Raw genomic sequence first — 22,359 nt, 5'->3', positions numbered from 1 at the left:
CACCTCTTATCCCTGTTTAATGTTAATCTTCTTCTCATGCTCTTCGTCCCTACTCTGTTCTTAGTTACTCTCCTTATATCAAAGAAGACATTTGGCATTTGTTTTTTAGGGATTGGCTGGCTTCACTAAGCATAATCTGCTCTAATGCCATCCATTTCCCTCCAAATTCTATGATTTTGTCATTTTTTAATGCAGAGTACTACTCCATTGTGTATAGATGCCACATTTTTTTTATCCATTCATCTATTGAAGGGCATCTAGGTTGGTTCCACAGTCTTCCTATTGTGAATTGTGCTGCTATGAACATCGATGTAGCAGTGTCCCTGTAGCATGCTCTTTTTAGGTCTTTAGGGAATAGACCGAGAAGGGGAATAGCTGGGTCAAATGGTGGTTCCATTCCCAGCTTTCCAAGAAATCTCCATACTGCTTTCCAAATTGGCTGCACCAATTTGCAGTCCCACCAACAATGAGCAAGTGTACCCTTTTCCCCACATCCTCGCCAGCACTTGTTGTTGTTTGACTTCCTAATGGCTGCCAATCTTGCTGGAGTGAGATGGTATCTTAGGGTGGTTTTGATTTGCATTTCTCTGACTGCTAGCGATGCTGAGCATTTTTTCATGTGCTTGTTGATTGATAGTATGTCCTCCTCTGAGAATTGTCTGTTCAGGTCCTTGGCCCATCTGTCGATTGGGTTATTTGTTATCTTATTGTCTAACTTTTTGAGTTCTTTGTATACTCCTGATATTAGGGCTCTATCTGAAGTGTGAGGAGTAAAGATTTGTTCCCAGGACGTAGGCTCCCTATTTACCACTCTTATTGTTTCTTTTGCTGAGAAAAAACTTTTTAGTTTGAGTAAGTCCCATTTCTTGATTCTAGTTATTAACTCTTGTGCTATGGGTGTCCTATTGAGGAATTTGGGGCCTGACCCCACAGTATGTAGATCGTAGCCAACTTTTTCTTCTATCAGACGCTGTGTCTCTGATTTGATATCAAGCTCCTTGATCCATTTTGAGTTAACTTTTGTGCATGACGAGAGAAAGGGATTCAGTTTCATTTTGATGCATATGGATTTCCAGTTTTCCCAGCACCATTTGTTGAAGATGCTATCCTTCCTCCATTGCATGCTTTTAGCCCCTTTATCAAATATAAGATAGTTGTAGTTTTGTGGATTGGTTTCTGTGTCTTCTATTCTGTACCATTGGTCAAATTCTGGGGGAAATTCTGTAGATTAGAGTACCTGTTTTCAATTTTCTGTCACCTTTCTCCCAGATCCTTTTATTTTTATACATCTGAATAGGCACAGCCATGGACTAATAATTCAAGATTCATTTCTCTCAACAATTTTCATTTCTAGAACCGTATTTTTCAAGTTTAGGGTAATAGATTTTCCAGTAGAAATAAATATATTTAAAATAACAAAAATATATTTAAAATATATTTAAAATAACAAAAATATAGTGAAATCAAAGGATGAAGAATTTTCTGCATAGCCATTAATATTTACCAGGAAAAATACAGTCATATAGTCAATATGTGGATACTGTTCATGTTTAAACTGTTAACTTTCATTTTAGATTTTAAGGCACCATTGGACTGGACAGGTTGATAATTTATTTATTTACTTTTGGTAACAGGAGTTGAACCCAGGCACTCTCAACCACTGAACCACATCCCAGCCCTGTTTATTTATTAATTTAGAGACAAGGTCTCACTTCATTGCTAAGGGCCTCGATAAGGTACTGAGGCTGGCTTTGAACTTGCGAACCTCCTGTTTCAGACTCCCAAGTCACTGGGATTCTAGTGCCACAATGGCCAGCGACAAGTTGATTTATTAAGCTGTTTTTTTATTCAGTAGTGTGTTGAACAAATTAAAAATTTAATGTGAATACATAAAAACAGTGCTTGTTTTTGACATGGGTTTTTGTCTACACAATTGGAAAATACAGAAGTAATCATCATTTTGCTAAAATATACTTTATCATTCTAGGTGGTTCAGGCAACAGGGGGTCCTGAACTAGCCAGTTCAGTACTCAGCCCCCTCTTGACTAAGGACACAATTGATTTCTTAAATTATACTGTCAATACTGATGAACGGCAGCTGTGGATGTCACTGGGCGAAACTTGGATGAAAGCCAGGTGAGATATATGAATTTAGCATTCATACCTGTACTGCTGTAAGTATTGTGTTTCACTTATTGCATTCATCTAATGAGACATTTATCTAACTTTCTATGTATAAAGGACTAGGTGTTATAGGATGGAAAAGCCTAAAACCTTAAAAAGCTTTAAGTCTAGTGAAGGAGGTTGAAGTATAAACAGTGTAAGGCTTGGTGAGTGCCAGGAGCAAGGCGGAAGCAGAATGTGGTTGGTTGGCAAGATGGATCAGGACGAGGACTGAGAGAGGATGATAATTAGCTTTTGTGAAAAATCTGCCATTTCAAACAACAGATAATAATTCTAGTAGGTACAGGTATGTACACACAATATATACACACACATATGTGGTGTTCACACCCAGAATGTTTGCTATGTCCTTCCACACACTTTACATGGAGGCTGTTATTATCTCTGTTTTACAGATGAAGAAAGTGAGGACCAAAGATGTTAAGTGATTTGCCCAGAGTCACACTACTTGTGACAGAGCAAGGATGTGAACCTGTAGTCAATGTTTATGTTTCCTTTGCTAAACTGCCTTTCAGTAGGATAAGTAGGATCTTCCTGCCATGTATCAGGGAAGGGCCTTCCCATTAGAAAGAAAGATACAAGGGAAAGCAGGAAGCAGGGAAGTCCAGAGCGCGGAGTGTGCCGGGTTTATCTGGAGAGTGACTGTAGGTGGTGGATGACTGTGAAGAAGGGATGGAGGAGGAGGGCATTAAGTTAGGCATTCAGAGGTAAGTGGGGCTAGATTACAAGGTTTCCAAGGTCATGAGGGAACCTAGGTCTGGTTCTGAAGGCTGTGGAGAAACTAGTAACTGAACAGGAGTATGATGTGACTGCATCTCTGTTTCTAAAAGATCAGTGTGGTAGTTGTGTCCAGTGACTGCAGACAAAGCAGCATCCTGGGAAATGCACACTGTAGAAGAGAGGTTCCTTAGCATCAGCGTCCTCCAGGGCCAGAACAGTTGCAGTGGAACTGTAAGGGAAGAGTGGATAATTTTTGAAATTGTGTGTTTTTCAGTAAAGTGATTGAGAAAGACAAATCATTAACAAGTGCAAGACTAATGCTTGCCAAGTAAACCAAGTTATAAAAACATTTCTAATTTCACGTGTGAATAGTTTTTGCTTGCTCATTTATCTAAATCTCTGCATTCTGTTAGAGTCAGTCATTCAGTATAGTCACTTGGTTGCTTTGAACTTTGTCTTAATGTTTTTGGGTGGGCTTAAAGGTATGGACCTAGTGCACACCTTATTTTCTTTTTTTAAAAGTTGATTGAATTAATTTAATAGATCAGTTACAAGTTACTTTTAAAGCATTTTATTTTCATAAATTTGTTTTCGTTTTTCTTCTATTGAAACACATACTAACCTTTCCCACTTATTTTCTGAATTTTGGCTACTGCTTGTATTGGAGTATAACTTATACTTTGAATGATTTACAAAAATTTATTAAAGCACTAAAATTGCTGCTTTTATAGTGAAATTATTATTAGATTTATTTATGTATCTATATATTATATATTTGCTTATCTATTATTCATGTATCAACATGTCATACTGTATACCATAATACAGTTTTTATGTCATACTATATAAACCTGCTTCAATAGATTTCTTAAATCTGTTAACTATATGCAGGCTATAATTTTATATGAAGCCTTGGTGGGATTTAATTTTTTCCCCATAAAGCTTATTAAATTTATCAGTTCTCATACAATAAAAGTAGCCCAGGCTTTTTAGTTATTTTGTTTTGGGTTCTACCTTAAAATGAGAAAATTAATGAACCTTTGAAAATCTACATCTAAAGGAAATATATTGTTAGTTCTTAACATGAGAAAAGGGTCATTTCAGATCCTGATTAAGAGTATTACAAAATGAATATGCTGATTTAAAAACTCATAAAAAGAAAAGAATCATGAAGGTACATAGTAATCTGAATAAAATAACTCATTTCATCATACTAGAAATACAATGTGAAGAATTAAATCACTTATTAAAGATGAAGCAACATATTGTAGCAAAAGTGAAGCTGTAATCCTGTCCTGGTTCTTTAGTGGTTCATGAGTGATCAGGAGCTCGTAGGAATAAGTCTCTCTCATAGTCATTGGACGATGAATGGGTAGTGATTATAATTATAGATAGTGGACTTTGCCGATTAAAACTGAGCTGATACATTTAATTTGTAAAATTGGTCATCTGTTTCATTTTAGTGAACTTTATAATTTAAAAAGTCATGAAACTTAATAACAGGCTTGACTGTTTTTTCTCTTTTGAAAGATCTCTCTTATCATGTGTTTCATGGTGATATAAGGGGAGCAAAGGGAAAGGTGAGAGTCAGAAACTACTTTAGATTAGGAGAAGTTTATGCTGTAAATACTTATCACACTTCTGGCTTCACACTCCTTCCCACACAGATTTTTTAAAAACCTGTATCCATGTTGAAAAGTTGAGTTTAATGAAGACTTTAGGCAAAGTAGTAAAAACACATCATGCCACAGAACTGAATCTTTCTTTCGTTTAATTGGTGTGAATATGAGAAACATATTTACTTTCCTTGTTGGGTGAATGGAGGCCAATGAGGAATGTGTTGTTTTTTTGAGTGTGCGTTATTTATTTTGTTTTGTGGATAACTGTACTGAAGATCATTATCAACATGGATACATTTCTTAATTTTGTTGTTTATATGACTTAATGCCCTCCTGCAGAGCAGAGTGGCCAAAAGAACAATTTATTCCACCATATGTTCCACGGTTCCGCAATGGCTGGGAGCCCCCCATGCTGAACTTCATGGGGGCACCAATGGAACAAGATATGTACCACTTGGCTGAATCTGTGGCAAATGTAGCAGAACATCAGCGCAAGCAAGACATGAAAAGATTGTCCAATGAGGTAAACATTTTTAACCATGATCTTTTTGTAGATGGAGTACCAATGATCTGTGCATTGTGATCGTAAGTTCTCATTCATCTGAAGATTGTTCTAGAATCAGTTACTGTTAGTTTCTCTGCCCCAGTCTGTCTGCTATTTGTACATAAAGTGCAATATTCTGTCCCTGCTGCCACTGCTTCCCCAGCCCTGGTAACCCTGAGTCTTTCTTATCCCTCCCATCCTGTTCTCCCCTCCCTCCCTCCCTCCCTCCCTTCTTTCCTCCCTCCCTCCCTCCCTTCCTTCCTTCCTTCCTTCCTTCCTTCCTTCCTTCCTTCCTTCCTTCCTTGTGCTATGAAGGGACCCAGGGCCTTGCACATATTAAGCAAGCACTGTACCACTGAGTCACATCCCCAGCCCTTTCTTTTTGTCTAGTTCAAAACTTCTGGAGTCCTGTGGGCATGGCTGGAGGACCAAATCCTTTTCTGGACTTCAGTTTTCAGGTTCAAATGATCACTTAAAACACAGTCATATCCTCAGGATATCATAAAATGTATGTGTCTTTAATGTGTTTATTAAGCTTTATATTATAACCTATTTTGGGAGCAAATTAAGGGGAAATAGCAAATGATAACTAGATGCTCCTGAAGTCCTATTTTCCTCCTTTATTTAATTCCTTAGGTTAATTTTCTCATACTACACAGGTATTTATAATATGGAAAACCTGATATGAGGAAATGAATTAGCAAATCATAGTAAATTAAAGCCTGTGGCCACTTAAGGAGAAACATGTATAAATTAGATTTCTCAAAACCATTCCCCCAGGGGACTATTCTTAGGCAATAATAATATTATAGAAAGTTGGTTAAACTCTTGAATTTTTAAAAATAAAGCAAACACAATACTCAATATCTTTTTTTCCCAATTGTTTTTTTCCTCCAGCTGCATATGAGGAGAGTGCAGGCTCCATACTTGCCCTTCCCTCTAAATGCATAATTGAGGAGATGACCTTTCACTGAGCATTGGTTGGCAAGCATATGTCCCTGCCTCTACTTTTTAATTCAGAGCTCATCACTGTGAATTTTCTATTTAGAAAGGAGTATTTGTAGAGAAAAAGAAATAACCCAACATGAAAGTATGATACACTTGCTGTTGCTATAGTTATAGTTGTTTTCAAATAAAAAATTTCTAGTTTATAGTATTCATATCTTAAATAAGAATATGCTCACTGTAAATGTATGCCTCAGAAATTCACTTTGGGGAATTCTTTTCAATTTGTGTATTTAAAGAGATAGTACTGTGTTCTGGGATTCCAGGATGTAAGTTTCTCTACTCTCTGTGAGTAATTTTAAAAGAGAAATTATTGAGAATCCTTCCTTGTATGAGTTATTTTCCTGTTGTAAACTTTTTCCTGTTTTATCACTTAAGTGGACATCCAGAGGTTTGAAAAAATGAAATGAAAAGTGCCTGCTGGCCATTCCAGGGGATTTTTTTTCTTGAGATTTTGTTGAAAAAGAGGCCAAGTAATGGTGATTTAAAATGCATGAAAAATGTAATCATACATAGAAGGGAGACTTTATTATATTTTATTGCTACTATAATAAATACATTTACAACAAGACTTGGGTCATACAGGATCTGGTGATGTTGTCTGGAATTGAAAGGCAGAGGTGATGTGGAGGGACAGATGTGCAGTTCTCGCTTCCTGACTTCCACTGACCCAGCCGCAGCCCTCAACCACACTGAGTAGCCATCATAGTTCGTCATTTACTCTCATTTCTCACCTCCTTTCCAGCACTCCCAAGTTCTCTCAGGACCCAGTGATTTCACACTAGCCAATTCCATACTCTCTAGGTCAGAACTAGGCAAAAGGTGGGGATGACTCTGTTTCTTGCCTCTCTATAGCACAGTCTTAATAAAAACAAATTACTAATCAAATTTAGAGTCTCTGCCTTTCCTAGGGAAATGATAAACTGAATTGATTGAGCTTATATGTTTAAATGGCTGAAAATAGGGCTGGGGATGTGGCTCAAGCGGTAGCGCGCTCGCCTGGCATGCGTGCGGCCCGGGTTCGATTCTCAGCACCACATACCAACAAAGATGTTGTGTCCACCGAGAACTAAAAAATAAATATTAAAAAAAAAATTCTCTCTCTCTTTCTCTCTCTCTCTCCCTCTCTCACTCTATCTTTAAAATAAAATAAAATAAAATAAAATAAATGGCTGAAAATCGTCTGCTGTTTGTACACAAAGTGCAATATATTACCTGATATAATATAACATGGGTATTTTGACATCAACACACCATGGATTAACTCAGCCCCATTTCTGCCAGCCTTTTCTTTAGGATTAGCTATAGTAACCATCTATTGAAGACTTTCCTGAAACATCCCCAGTTTTAAATATCTCAAAAATTTGCCCCCGTGAATCCATAAACAATTAAATACTGAGGAATTAAAATGCTTCAGTGTCTGTCATTCTTTCCTCATACTTCTTTGTACATAAGGAAACCATATGAAATCTTTAGAGGGTAATGTTGTTTGTTTTTCTCCCAGTCTCAGATGTATCCTCTGCAGCTTTAAAACCATAGTAATCACAGGGACCCATGGGCCTCAGCTTTCCCTCTTTGTAGCACCCAGTAGTTTCATGTCTGAATTATGTTAATTGCAGAAAAGAAATAACTCCAACATTGTCTTTTCCCAGACTCTTGACTATCAAGATGAATATATTTGTGCCTTTCTGTGCTTCCTTATCAGTACATCTGATAATAGTACTGCCATTTGTAAAAAAAAAAAAAAAAAATTAAAAACAAAAATAAAATAAAATGGTGATCTGTGTATAATTTTAAAAACAAGTTGCTATTAATTTAAGAGTTCAGAGTGTTTTAATGCTACAATATTGGCTTTGCTAAAGTGGAGGAGGTTTATTTCTTAAACTCAGAGAGCAAAGGTTGAAGAGATTTTTTCCCCCTACCAATTTTGTTTTATACAGGAGTTAAAATCTAATGTTATCTATTACTAAAATCTAATATCATCTATTACTAAAATTTAAGCCAACTCCTAATTTCCATGCAGATAGGTAACATTTAATGGGTACCATCGGGGAGCTTTTATACCTGATTATTTTCAGAAGTAAGATTGAGACTTTGTGGGCTGGGGATATAGCTCAGTTGGTAGAGTGCCTGCCTTGCATGCACCAGGCCCTTAGTTCAATCCCCAGCACCACCGATAAATAAATAAAATAAAGTAAAAATTAGTCTTTGAACTAATAAATTTTCTTATCCTAAGCAGATCTTTGACAAAAATGTATCATCCCAATTTCATAACTTAATAACATAATGGATAATCACTTGAAAATAGAAACTGATCATAATATGGTGGATGTTAGTGGTCATTTGAATGGTATTTGATGATTCTTTAACTTATCCTGCTCTGTCTTTCAGCACTCCACTATCTCTGAGTATCCTCCAGCTGATGGATATGCATTCCACAACAACATGTATACAAGAGGGCCCCATCTGGACCATGGGGAAGCTGCTGGTGCTTTTAAGCCAACTCCTAATCGCCATGCAGATAGGTAACATTTAATGGGCACCATCTGGGGAGCCATGAAATACTGTCTCTGATTTAGTGCTAACCAGTGACAATATCTCTATTGTCTACTTTTCATCTGCTAATGATTTGAAAAGTTTCAGGTGTTTCTTTATAGGACTGGCTTTGAGGTGCAGAAGATACCTAAACCTCCAGTCTGTAATTCTCACCTACTTCAAATACCTTTGGTTGGTTGATCTTCTCTTTTTGAAAAGATACTTCTGTCAAACATGCGTACAATAAGAAGAAAGAATTATCTTGAAGGTTTTCAATTAGTTTGTACCAGATGTTGTCTAAAAGACTTTCCGGCTCCATAACTTTTAAAGGGAAAAATTTCTACCTTTTCCTTCACGCAACAAATCTTCCTTTAGATGGAAATATTTAAACTAGGATATAACTAAATATTTAAGTCAGTGCCTTGCCATTTTTGCCATTTTGTGTAATCATATTTTATCTTTACTTTCCAGTTTTTTTACATTTCACTTATTTTCCTATATTTTTACCATTAAAAATATAATTAGAGATGGAGAATTAAGATGAAAAAATAAAGGAATAGGTTTACTTTTTTTTTTTCGATCTTGTTTTCTAGCAAGTGAGATTTACATAGAGATCATGCTAAAAGGGAAAGATAGGAGGTAGAACTCTGGTAATAGAGGTATAGGAAGATGGTCATTCAGATGAAGGGGTAGAGAGCTGGTCCCAGTACTGTCCTATGTTGAAGCCTCTCTGGTCATGAGTGTTGCATGCCTTTATTTTTAATATATCCTTTTCTTATAGAATCTGAAGAAGGTAAGAGTCACAATTTTTGTTCTTTGTCAGGGATGGTGACAGAGGTATTAATTAATTGGCATTGAAGTTATATAGAGATATTGTTCTAAGGGTGCCAGTAACATTAAATTTAAAAAAGCCATTGATGAATAATGTATTTTAAAAATGCCAGCATATGAATCTAAGTTTTAAATATTTAATTATTGTTTTAGTAGATAGAGGTGAAAGTTTTGAAGAATTTCATTGAGATTCTTGACTGAGTCACTATTCAATCCTGTATTCCTTTTTTTCTTTCCTTTTGTCATAGACTATCTAGGAATTATTTCAGATTAGTGATTTTCTTTTTGTTCTGTCACTCTAATAAATCAGGATAGTTTTCCACAGCCAAGTATCCAGAAAAAACACTTAAGTATATTTCTCATGTGAGTTCAGCCTTATGATGAATATAGATAGTAGAAAACTTTTATCATGTTCCATTTTATGACCACCTCTAGCACATTGTGGCCACTCAGTAAGTATGTATTTATTTGATTGATTGAATGACTGGATAAGTACATGATATTATATCCAACATTTTAGTCACTACCTCCTTGACCTCCCCCTGCAGATCTACAAGGTTTGGTATCCCTGATAGAATAACCTCTACCATTCATATGGGCAGCTGAATACAATGTCTTTTAAAACTTTATGATCTTTATGATTATTATATATTATCAGGGAAGTATATACCTTTGTATATTGACTTTTAATTTATTGATTTATTAACCTTGGTACATTATCAAATTCTAAAGTAGATTTAGGCAGTTCACATAAATTTAATGCAATTAATGTTTTTAGTAAAACTTAAATAATGACGTAAAATATAAAATTAAGAAATTTAGAGAGAATGATGATTAGAATCTTTGTAGTCTAAGGGTTGACATTATGATTGAATTTCAAATTTGTCATTGAGATTCATGGTTATCAAAGAAAACAGAAAAATGTAATCATTCATTACCCTTAGGGGGAAAAAGTATAGATTGGCTCATTAGGATAATCAATGCTCTTCGTATTACTAAATTTTCAAAATTATTTGTCTCATAGAATTTTATATGGGACAGGATAGCTGATGTAAAGGCCACTATTTAAAATATTTTTTTTCCTCATTCAAAGAAGATTGTTTTGGATTTCATAAGGTGTCTTTATGTAACCTTTGGTCAATAGGAAATTTAAATAGGAGATTCCATAAAGGGATAATAGCTTTAACTGATTGAAAATGGGAAGCTAGAGGAAAAAAATCTTAATTAATCTAGTCAGTGGTGGGTAAATTGTAGATGTCAGGTGTCCTTACAGATCACATACCCAGTGGAGCAGTGTAGGAGCTGGGACAGTTGATAGATACTTGGATAATTGATATTCTTTGTTGCTAAGAAAAGTTGGCATTGCTGAAAAAGGTAAGTGAAAGTTATAGTATGACATGAAGTACAAAAGGTTTGGAATTTGTATTTATAATTGTTATTGTTGATTTTAGTTTCTATTACATGCCAGAAGTGCAGAAGGTGCCAAGGATTAAACCCAGTGTCTCATGCATGCTAGGCAAGCGCTCTACCACTGAGCTACAACTCCAGCCCGAAGTTTTTACCTTATTTAGTGAAATTATCATATCATTAGATAGATAATTTGATGAATTTAGAAACCTTACCTTTTTTTTATTTGGGCAATTTCTGTGCTTTAATTGATATATTTAGGCTATATTTAAAGTGATAACTGATATGGTATTATTCATCATATTTAGTTTTTTTTCCCACAATTTACTCTGTAATTTTTTCCCTAAGTTATAGATTTTATTTTATTTTTTCCACATTTTTATTGGTGCATTACAGTTGTACATTTTGATGGAATTTATTGGTACATATCCATACATGCATACAATGTAAAATATAATTTGACAGTATCACTCCCAGCACTTCTCTGCTCCCTCCCAACCCTTAGTCCCTTTCCTCTACTGATCGCTCTTTGATTTTTAGGACATCCATCCATTTGTTTTCTTTTTTCCTCTCTAGCTTCTGCATATGAGAGAAAACATGACCCTTAACCTGCTGAATTTGACTTATTTAGCTTAACATGATGGTTTCTAGTTCCATCCATTTTTCTACAAATGCCATATTTTCATTTTTCTTTTTTTTAAAGAGAGAGAGAGAAAGAATTTTAATATTTATTTTTTAGTTTTCGGCGGACACAACATCTTTGTATGTGGTGCTGAGGATCGAACCCGGGCCGCAGGCATGACAGGCGAGCGTGCTACCATTTGAGCTACATCCCCAGCCCCAATTTCATTTTTCTCCAGCCCCAATTTCATTTTTCTTTATGGTTGAATAAAATTCCATTGTGGATATATACAACATTTTCTTTATCCCATCTTTTATCTATTGCTGACTACTTAGGCTGGTTTCATAGTATGTAGAATCCTTACCTTTGAGAGATTGCATTTTATTGATATTCAGATACAATTCGTGTTTTGGAAATGTTCCCAAATTATTGCCTTCTCTACATCTACTCTATACCAAGTGGAATAGCTATTATTCCAAATCAGAAATGGAGGCAAAACATTTTGATACATTCTAAATTTCTTAAGAAACTCTCTAGTACATTTAAAGATCACAAACTGTGATTTTCCAATCAATAACTATAATCACTGTCATGTCTAGGTTTACTCTATAGAGGACAAAAAACTGTAAACCATTAAGATCTGTAAATTCTGTAGCAGTTAATAGGTGCATTCTAGGTAAATACTTCTGAGGCATACAAGATAGCAGAGTCTTCAAATACAACTGCCACAGATTTTTCTTTGTAATGTAACAATTCAGATAGCCAGTGGCAGAGTTATTCTGCTTTTTGTTATAATAAAATCAATTCTCTATTGTCTATAGTGATTATTTTATAGAACATATGAGAAAGAACACGGGGAGCAGAGAAAGAGAACTGACATTTCTGTTTAACTAAAATTTGGAATCTCCTTTATTCCTCAGATGAGATCTTAATATAATATAATGTGAATATATAAAGTAGGTGAAAACAGAGCTATTCCTAAAGAGATAGGGATAGGGAATCTATGGAACACAGGTTTTTACTTGTTAACAATATATAATAGTGGCTATAATTTCACTTTTTCTCAAATCTATATTTTTTAACATACCAAAAATAATAAGTTGTGCAGGTTATAGGTCATCATTTCTTCTTGTCCCAGTTGCCTTTCTCAAATGGAGTTCCCACCAAAGAGGTAGCAAATATATGTGATGACAGGATACCTTATATTATAGCTGTCCTCCTGAGACCTTGGTATTTAGCCTTCCAGAGAACGTGGGTAGGTAGTAAGAAGAATGACCAGTTGGCTGGGCAAGAATGACTAAACATCTTATCGCTTTCTGTTTTCTCTCTTGAGGAGATGTGTGAGGAAATGTGGGAATATAAATGGAGGAGATTAGAGAGTAAAATTAGTAAAGAGTTAAATTTTATTGAAATTTATGAAGAAAATATAGATATATCTTAATACATTAGGTTTTTATGTGTAAAATAATTTTACATTTTATATTTTTAATCTGTTAATGCTAATTAGAAGACATATTTAGTTTTTGAAGAAAGTTTTTTAAAAAAATCTTTGTTTTCTGTGTTCTTAATGTTTATAAAAGTTTATAATGAATTAACATATTTATTTCTTTCAAAATGTTAGTGATCCTGTGCCTAATGCATACCTTCCCTTGCAATTTAGATAACCTAACAAAACTTTCCTAAAAATTAACAACTAGTCAAAATTTTTAATATTTTTTTAGTTGACTAAGAGATGAATTAGCAAAATCAACATATAACTTATATTACCACTGTTATCTTTAGTCTCTTTTAATTTTATGAAAAATAAGTAATAGCATTTACTCTTATTTAGCTCTTTCATGGTAGAGATAATGACTAATAAAACAATATGCAATATGTGTATTTATTAGACTAAGAATTCATAGGTTTGGATTCTACAATTGGCTCTGTACCAACTAGCCTTATGATTTTACATCACTTATTTTTGCCTTACCCATAGTTTGCTTTTATTCCCTGTATTCTGGAAAATATAATAAAACTAAACTGCCATCTAAATAATTTGTCAGAAAGCTTTCTGGTAAGATTTAGCTTGTCTTAATGTTTTGCTTTTGCTTTTGGCCTTTAAGAAGAGCTAGTAGAATGATAGTCTTTTATCTTCCTCTTTATAGAAATTATGACCCACTCAAAACACAACCGAAGAAATATGCCAAATCCAAGTATGACTTCGTAGCAAGGAACAACAGTGAGCTCTCAGTTCTGAAGGATGATATATTAGAGGTAACAGAATTTTACCTTTTTATGCTCTGAATAAAGTGGATTTATTGCATTCCTCTTTTGATGTGTTTTTAAGCCTTCCTGAAAGAAATGCCAAGGTCAAGAAATTATTCTTCATGTTATATGACTAAGGATACAGCATATGATAGATATTTATATCTATTTAGATGGGGTGGCTACTTTATCTATTATCTGACCCCATAATAATGTCATAGGTTCAAGTAGAAGCTATTTGGAATAAGGGTGGGGTGAAAGAGGATGAATGTCTTGACTTACATTATTGTCTTCCTTCTTCTGGACATTATTCATTTTGGAATCAAGGCAAATTAACCTTCATATTTAGATGTGAACATTTTAATAGTGCTGCATTTTAATAAGAGAAAACATTCCCTTCTTTCTCTCCCAGTGTCCTTGTGCGAGTGTACTCGGCAGTAGTACTGAGCAGTAGTACTGCCAACACCCAAATTATTCCTAGGTTGTAACAGAGTTCATCTTCTTGAATATGTAAAATGAATGATCACAATAAATTTTGTCAAAAAATGGTTTTCATACTTTACCTTTCTATTCTACAAATGAAGACAATAGGACTTTCTAAGATGTTCATTTTAGTGCTCTGTAAGTACCTCAAATAATGTAGATGCATTCTGGGGTGGTAATATAGATTTTGGATGGATTCACCATAGAAAATCCATACCTATTCTATACTATTACACTGTCTTGGAGTAATCCCTGAGTAAATCAACAATAGATTGATCTGAGTTTGTTTATCAGAAGTGAAAAAAATTTGGTTTAAGTCTAGGAATGAAATTTGAACTTCATTAATTTTTTTAATGGTAATTATGCCTTTCTTTCATGATGACAGATACTTGATGATAGGAAACAATGGTGGAAGGTTCGAAATGCAAGTGGAGATGCTGGGTTTGTGCCAAATAATATTCTGGATATTGTGAGACCTCCAGAGTCTGGATTAGGACGTGCTGATCCACCCTACACACATACCATACAGGTAAGTATGATTTTTAAACAAAATTAACAAAATTTCAAATTCATCATTTGGAAAGTATTTAAATACCTTTTGTGTAATACTCATTTTGAGATTTAATTGGCTTCACAGTTTTTTAAACAGCAATTACTGGGCTAATGGTGAGGACATAGTGAAGAGGTACATATTTTTTGATTTTTTTCCCTAAGGAAATTGCTTAAAATGTTTAACACTAAATGACTTTCTCTTCAGTATGCTTTCCTCCAGCCAACCTATAGTTTTTCTGATATTGGAACAAAACAGTACTTATCTCTTTACCCAGAGTACTCACATCCATCAATGGCTTCCCTTTGATTGAGAGTTGCACAAAGACAGTGGCTAGAGTGTCCAGCAGTTCATTTTTAACAGCCTTTGCCTTTGGAGTCTCTTAAATATTCTGCTCTTGTCCAGCCTTGAATTTGCACTCATCTCACTTTAGACTAATACATGAATATTTTATTCAATTGGATTATAATATTTTTTCCTATTGATTTTAAAGTTAAAACATGTTTATGATATATAGGTTAGATAGGTTGGAATTTCTCATCTCAATCATTGAATTCTTCTTGAGGCCCATGGTAAGTTTTCAAGGTTTCAATAACCTTGATCATTTCATTCATCGTAACAGCTGAATTCACACCCTGTTAAACTCCTGAGATTTTAGTCCTCTGTTGGACTCTCTAGAGTGAAGTCTGCTAATAGAGCCAGAGTAGATGAACTCTCACATGCACATAATCTCTGAACCTAGGGTAGCTTCTCACCCCTTCCCTCCAGGAATAATTACTTTTAACATTCAGAGTCTTGAGAAAAGGATCGTGTCTAACCCCATAATCATATCATGGATTCATGTTGAAGCTTCATAGATATTTCATAGGTTTATTTTTATCCCAGGAGCAGGCTTGATAAACTACGGATTATCCAGGCCTAGAATTGTGGTCATTGTCCTGCTGCCATGATGAGTTACTTGCACATGTGGCTCCTCATGATGCTCAGGCCTAGTGCAGATCCTGAACTTGTCCAGAAGGACTGACTTTATTAGAATCTCTGCATCAAGAAAAATTTAAAATAAAGAATTATTGCATTGTTTCTATAGCTCTATAACCTAAAGTGATGGCAGTTGGAAATTCTATTTCTTGTACTTAAGTTTTGCCTGGCCTAACATGCATATATATTATGTACTTAATTTATGTTCATCGTTTGTCATTAGCTGTTGATGCCAAAGAAGGAGTTTGAGTTATTCAAGGTATGATCTGCTCCATTCCTGTGGATTTTTGAAGTGACTTTTCTACTTAGTTTTTATGTGTTTCTTTTCTAAGTTTGTACTTTTCTTATTTTAAGATGTGGTTACCTGGTATAATATAGGCTTCTGTCTGGTTTATGAATGTCAGCTTTTCATTTCTTTCCTATTAAGGTTTTTGCCTTTTCTGTAACCCAGTTAAGTCTCAATATTTCCATTCAGTGAATATTTCAATGATATTGACCCAGGTGCTGTAAAATTGATTAGAAATCATAATTTAGAGCTTATATATGTGATATTAATATTGTTATATTATGATTGTATTATAATGTAATTATTCTTACATAATTATACTACATATTACATGATTATGTACTATTAAATACATTATTATATTTAGGTTCTTATAGGTGCTCCACATCTGGATCAATGGGACAAAATGTGTTAAATAGTGATAGAAAGTATGCTTGAAATTAAGACTAGACTAGAACACTGCTATTTATCCTTGAAATGTATGGGATTTTTCAAATATTTAACTCATGAGAAGCCATAAGAAGGACCAGTGACAAAGGGTATCCCTAATTCCATGTGTGAGAAGCCAAGACTTTATATTAGATGTTAAAAATAATTATTCAAGTTCATTTTTACTTTTGTGCAGGGTAGTTAGGAATAGGCAGACTTCAAAAAAGAAAAAAAGGTATCTAATTTTGCAAATAATATAAATTCAAAGTATTTTCCCCATTTGAGATTTCCTAAGAAAGAGTCTAATGTCTATTGCCTTTTCCTGTTTGCTATCCATTCTTGTTTTGTTCTTTGGTTCTGATTCCTGGCTTGAGCCATAAGTTGACTTTTCTGTTTAAAGCTTGCTTCTGTCTAAAACCAAACCAAAATGGTTAGTACATATTATGGGCAGAGAGAGAGAGAGTACTTTTGGAAAACATAAAATCTATTCCTCTTTTCTTTAACAGAACCTCATCTTACATTTTTGTCAACTTTGGCACAACCAAGAATTTTTTTTAAGTGCTCACAAGTTTCAGGAGTGTGTTTTGCTACTTTGTGTAAATAGAAACTTGTGATCCTTCTAGGGATTGACTGCTTTGACTATTTCCTGTAAAACTTCTCAACACTGTCTTGCTGTCTTCTGAATATTTCTGAATGCCACGAATACAGTGATGTGTGTAGAAGCTTTGTGTGTGTGTGTGTGTGTGTGTGTGTGTGTAAGAATTGTTTATGTTGGGGCCCTACTTTTAGAAACTATTAAAAACAATCTGCTTTTTAACACTTACTGGAAATTTTGGGCTCAACAAAAGCACAAAGATCTTGTGTAAATTTTTAATAAGTAAGCTTGACAGTCTGCTATCTGGCACAAATCCTGCTCTGAAATGATTCCTATTCTAGAAGCATTTTATAACATATCTTAAAAAGTGAATAGAATAAGATGGAAAAGAATACATTCTTAGAAATATATACTAGTCATTTTTATATCTTTACAACAATGTTACAGATATACCTTTACTAAAATATATAAAGAAAAATACTGCTGCTTATTTCAGAATGACAGTGAAGATATCATATTTATGTAGATTCCAGTAATGTTAATGCCTTCACTTTATAAACTAGATTACAGTTTATATCATGCTAACTTTTTCATTTATTAATTTCATAAATATTTATTGAGTGCCATCATCTTGCACTAGGTAGAAGGAATAATAGGAAGTCCAGCACTGAGTAGATCTTCCCTGCAAACCTGTTTTGTACGTCTTCAGGTCCTGGATCATATGTCAGGGCTCTTCCCTTTCCTTGGTGCTGCCATATTAGGAGCAGCAACCATTCCTCCCTCCTCACATATAGCCTATACACTTTCCCCTTCCATCTGTCTCTTCCATCCAATGGTAGAAAAACTTTGAAGGAATGTAAAGATGTTTCCTCTAACAGAAACATTTAGATCCTGTCCTGTACTGCAGCAGGACCTCTGTGACTCATTCCTGAAGCAGGCTTTCACACCCACAAGCAGCAATGATGTTACACCCCAAGGAGATAATGCCAGTGGTCTGTGCTCATGCTGCACCAGGCATTCTTTTAGCATTTCAAAAATATTAATTCGTGTAATTCCCAAAATAGTCTTGTGAAGTCGGCGCATTTGACATGGGGAACTCAGTTACAGGAGGAACAACTTGCCCATGATTACACAGCTGCAAGGAGCAAGGATGAGGACCCAGCCCCCAGGATTCAGACCCTATGCTCTGATGCACTCTGCTGTACCAGGGAATAGAGCTGCCATAAGGCTGTTATAATTTTTCACTGCATGAGTGCTTAAAGTGACATTTTCTCAGAAGAGCTTTACCATGCACTATACTGTGATTAATAGTTGATTTGATCAGTCATAATTCTTAGAATTAGATTTTTACCTTATGTATCCATTTCTTGGATTTTGCCCATTCTTTCACTTAAAAATTAGGAGCGGGGGGTAGTGGCGCACACCTGTAATCCTAGCAGCTCGGAAGGCTGAGACAGGAGAATGGGGAGTTCAAAGCTAGTCTCAGCAAAAGTGAGGCACTAAGCAACTCAGTGAGACCCTGTCTCTAAATAAAATAGAAAAAAGGGCTAGGGTTGTGGCTCAGTGGTCAAGTGCCCCTGAATTCAATCCCTGGTACCCCCCCCCTCCCAAAAATTTAGAAAATAACCCAAATAGTATGATTCACTTAGAAAGTGGACATCTTGTGAGTGATGGAAATAAGGGAATTAGATGTAAACTATTTCCATGTAATGTCTGTATTTTTAAAGTATACACATTTATGTCTCTTATTTTCATCCATAATTTTACATTTCTGCTAAAGAAGAAGTGTATGTGGATTGCAGAACTTTTGGGGGTAAAAGGCTAATTGTTCATGCACTTTCTGTCAGAAATTCTGTTCCGATGGCAGGATGTTCCTACCTGGCACTGGCAGTGAATAGGTGTTGAATTGTCACCTGAGTTCCCTGAGAGTCCAGGCTATTTAATATCCTCACATTTGGAGTGATCTTTTACAGCTCTCTGAAGACAGCCATTCCCACCTAATGTGTTTTCCCTGTGGCTTCAATGGTGTTAAAAATAAAGAGGAAGATAATAAAGAATTTACAAAAGATACAGAAAAATTTAAAAATTGAACAAAACCACAGGGAAGAGAAGTAAATGCTTATGAGAAATTATGGAGAAATGACATGGCTTTTGATGTTTTTAAAGTTTGTTACAGCACACTCTAGGGTTTTGTGGTAGTTTGGCTGGGTAGCAGATGGACATCCTGGGTTCTTTCTCTCCACTTGGAATCTACCTACCATACAGTTTCCTAATATTTCTTCTGACTTGATTCCCAGAATTCTAGTGACTGTGCATCTACTACCCTTTGTCATAGAGATTCTTGTGCTGTGTGTCAGGAGCAGAAATCACCTCCTCCCCTGCTCTTATTTCTAATACACCCAATGATAAAAAAGTCTTTTATTAAGTATTTAGCCTTGTTATCACTATTACAGATATGCTTACTCTACTAACATTCAGCTGATTGTGAATGTCCAGTCTTTGTGGTCTTGTGAATTCAACACAGTTTCCCTTCTTCTCTCTTTCCTTGCTATTATGATACTGTGGGAAAAGTCCAAATCTGTGTGTTGTTAGTTGAGGGTTCTGCTACGATGCAGCTGTGGAACCTTAAAGAGAGAATTTTATTTTTCTGTTTCAGCTTGTTTGGCTGTAAAATAGGAGTCATGTCATATGGCCTCCACAATCTATTATGGATACAGAATTTGTTTTTCTTATGTGCGTGTTTAAATATCCCTAAATTAAGGGTGGAAATAATTTCTAAAGGGAATTAATGAGCAACCAACACTACTAATCAGCACATTGTACATACTTTGTGTTTTAAAGTCAATCCTGATAGTCAGAAAATATTGGACAGAGAGTGATCATTTTTTTAGTGATGCCTTCATGTTCTTCCAGCCATTCCTATTTCCTGATAATATGCAGTTCTTTGAAGTTTCTTTTTTTTTTTTTAAATTCATCTAGAAGACTAAGCTCAGTAATTAGAGACAGGGTTTACTTTTTTGTTGGTTAAGCAAACTTTATTGTGTATATTTAAAGTATGCAACATAATGTTATAAGAGGAAAAATATATATTCAGTCGTACCGTATAGCAAAATAGTTATAGTAGTAAAACAAATTAATACATCCCTGATATCATATAGTTTCACATTTCCTCCAAGAACAGCAATAGTCTACCCAGTCAGGAAAAATGCTGAATATGCTATGATTAATTAACTAGGGCCCTCGCATTGCACATTAGATCTTCCTACATGTTCATCCTTCATACTCACCACTATGCATCACATGTCCTGAATCTCCCTAGTTCCTCCCTCCCCAGCTACCCTGGTAACCACTGTTTATTCTCTATTTATATATATTTTACCTTAAGGATGGTTACTTTTTATTCTGCCTCATGTATTGACATTTCCCCATATATTTTTTGTGACAGTTTGAATAATACCCACTCTAAAATATATAATTACTGTCCAACATACACATGCACACAATTATATGCTTTCAAGTTCAAAACTAAAATTATGCCATGATGTATATTTCCTTTTATAAAGTCAACTATTAGATAAGAATTTATCTTACATTTAATGTATTCTAATTGTATACTTTATAAGCTATTAGAATAAAATTAATATATATTTTAATATTTAACAGATTAATGCACAAATAGTTACTACTGAAATACTACTCTAAACTGTTTATCTTATGGTATAATTTATATGATTAGTTTTACATGGCTAGATAAGAGTAATATAAATTTAAAACCTCCTTCATTGGTTGATTCGTGGGCAAGTAATTTTACTGTCAAAAACCAATTTGCTCCTGTTTTCTGATATTTTATGTAAATTATAATTGATATTATTTTAGTTCCATCTCCTGTGTTAATTTTCTCATTTAATGTGATTTGCTCCGTTTTCCTAATAGCAATTACTTGGCGAGCTCTCAGAGGTAACCCACACTCATTCCCTCCTGGCAATTCTTTTAGTATAATTTTTTGGATTCAATCTCTGGACTTAACACCCTCCAAATGTTCCAGCTGTGCTTAGTTTTCATTGCAGAGTTCCAGAGAGACCAAGTTTAGAGAAAAATGTGTAATTCAGAGAAGGTTAAAATTTCAAAAACAGTTCAATTTTAATGGCTTTTTGGGGCTTGTTACTTGCATAATTTCCCTCCTGAAGTAGTGTCTTGCATGAATCAGGAGTTCATCTCTCAATAACTTTAACCCTTGAGAATTCTCACTCAGCTTTCATTGCTAAATCAAAGTGACTCATTCCAACTTAATTATGAATAAGAAAGTAAATTTCCTATGAGGTCTAGTAATTCCAACTTCTTCCAGAGAAAGACAAAAGGAGAGATTTTTGTCTTGAACAGAACTCTATATTTGTGAGAAAAAATGGGTAAGAGTTGGGAAATGACTGTTCATGGTACAAACATGGGTCCACCCCAGGCTGCCAAGCTGACAGCTTTGTCTGAAGCTGAGGGGTTTGTGGGAATGCGAGACTTTCAGTGCTAATTACTAAGAAAGTCCCAGGCAACTAGAAGGAGTTGGTCAAGATTTCATCTGTATTTGGAGCTTCAGAACCTTTGGCACAGAAGGAAACAGCTCAGAGTGCTTTTTCCCTCTAAGACTTTCCATAAATTGATGGCGGGCGCATTGAAGTCATCAGTTCTGTAACCTTCAAGCAGAAACAGCCAAGAGGCAGAAATTGAACAGTAGGTAAAGTGAAAAAGATAGGGAGGGAAACAAAACTGATGTCAGCAATCAATACTGATTCTGCTTCCTCTATGTCATGGCTTACGAACCAGTTCACAGAATGGCTGTCTTGGTTGCCTTCTTAGCACAAGGAAGACACTTTTTCTTGTTTTTCATGTCAGAAGTTGTAAGCATGAGGCAGGAGGAGAAAAAGGAAAATATGCAAGTAAATATGATATAAATCATGAAAAATTTTCACATGGGCTTGGATATTTTTATATTGGTTTTATTTTTTAAAAAATCTCTTGTTCTGTTAGATCATACCAATAAAGTTGTGTTATATAGCAGTGACAGATAATGACGTGAGGCACAGAACATTTGGTGAGCCTGTCTTTAGGCTTGATTGTGTCAATAACATACAGTGTATTCAGTTTCTCATAGCATTATTTGATGGATAGCAAAACACTGGCTGTTCTTGTTTTTTATGAAAGCAGAAAATATGAATCATATCGTGCAATGCAGAACTATCGCTTTTTGGTTTATTTAAGCTTTATAAACAATAAACTCTGACACTTTTGAAACATTAATGTGAGAATTCATTAACCCTTTATGAAATTACATG

The 22,359-nt window shown here is 34.9% G+C and overlaps 1 protein-coding gene across 10 annotated transcripts in view; it reads left to right on the top strand.

Annotated features, from left to right (window-relative positions):
• Window positions 1-22,359, top strand: part of EPS8 (EGFR pathway substrate 8, signaling adaptor) — a 246,132-nt gene that overhangs the window by 210,393 nt on the left and 13,380 nt on the right. For all 10 annotated transcript variants that reach the window (XM_081309605.1, XM_081309610.1, XM_081309611.1 and 7 more), the window contains 5 exons: window positions 1,988-2,136; window positions 4,863-5,046; window positions 8,464-8,597; window positions 13,615-13,723; window positions 14,583-14,726. In XM_081309605.1, the coding sequence (XP_081165731.1) occupies window positions 1,988-2,136; window positions 4,863-5,046; window positions 8,464-8,597; window positions 13,615-13,723; window positions 14,583-14,726 (720 nt within the window). The remainder of the gene's footprint in view (window positions 1-1,987; window positions 2,137-4,862; window positions 5,047-8,463; window positions 8,598-13,614; window positions 13,724-14,582; window positions 14,727-22,359) is intronic.

Source organism: Spermophilus citellus (assembly GCF_964194105.1).
Source record: "Spermophilus citellus genome assembly, chromosome: 10".
Lineage (NCBI taxonomy): Eukaryota > Metazoa > Chordata > Mammalia > Rodentia > Sciuridae > Spermophilus > Spermophilus citellus.
The sequence above is the reverse complement of the archived record's forward strand: the minus strand, read 5'-3'. Positions and strand labels throughout refer to the sequence as shown.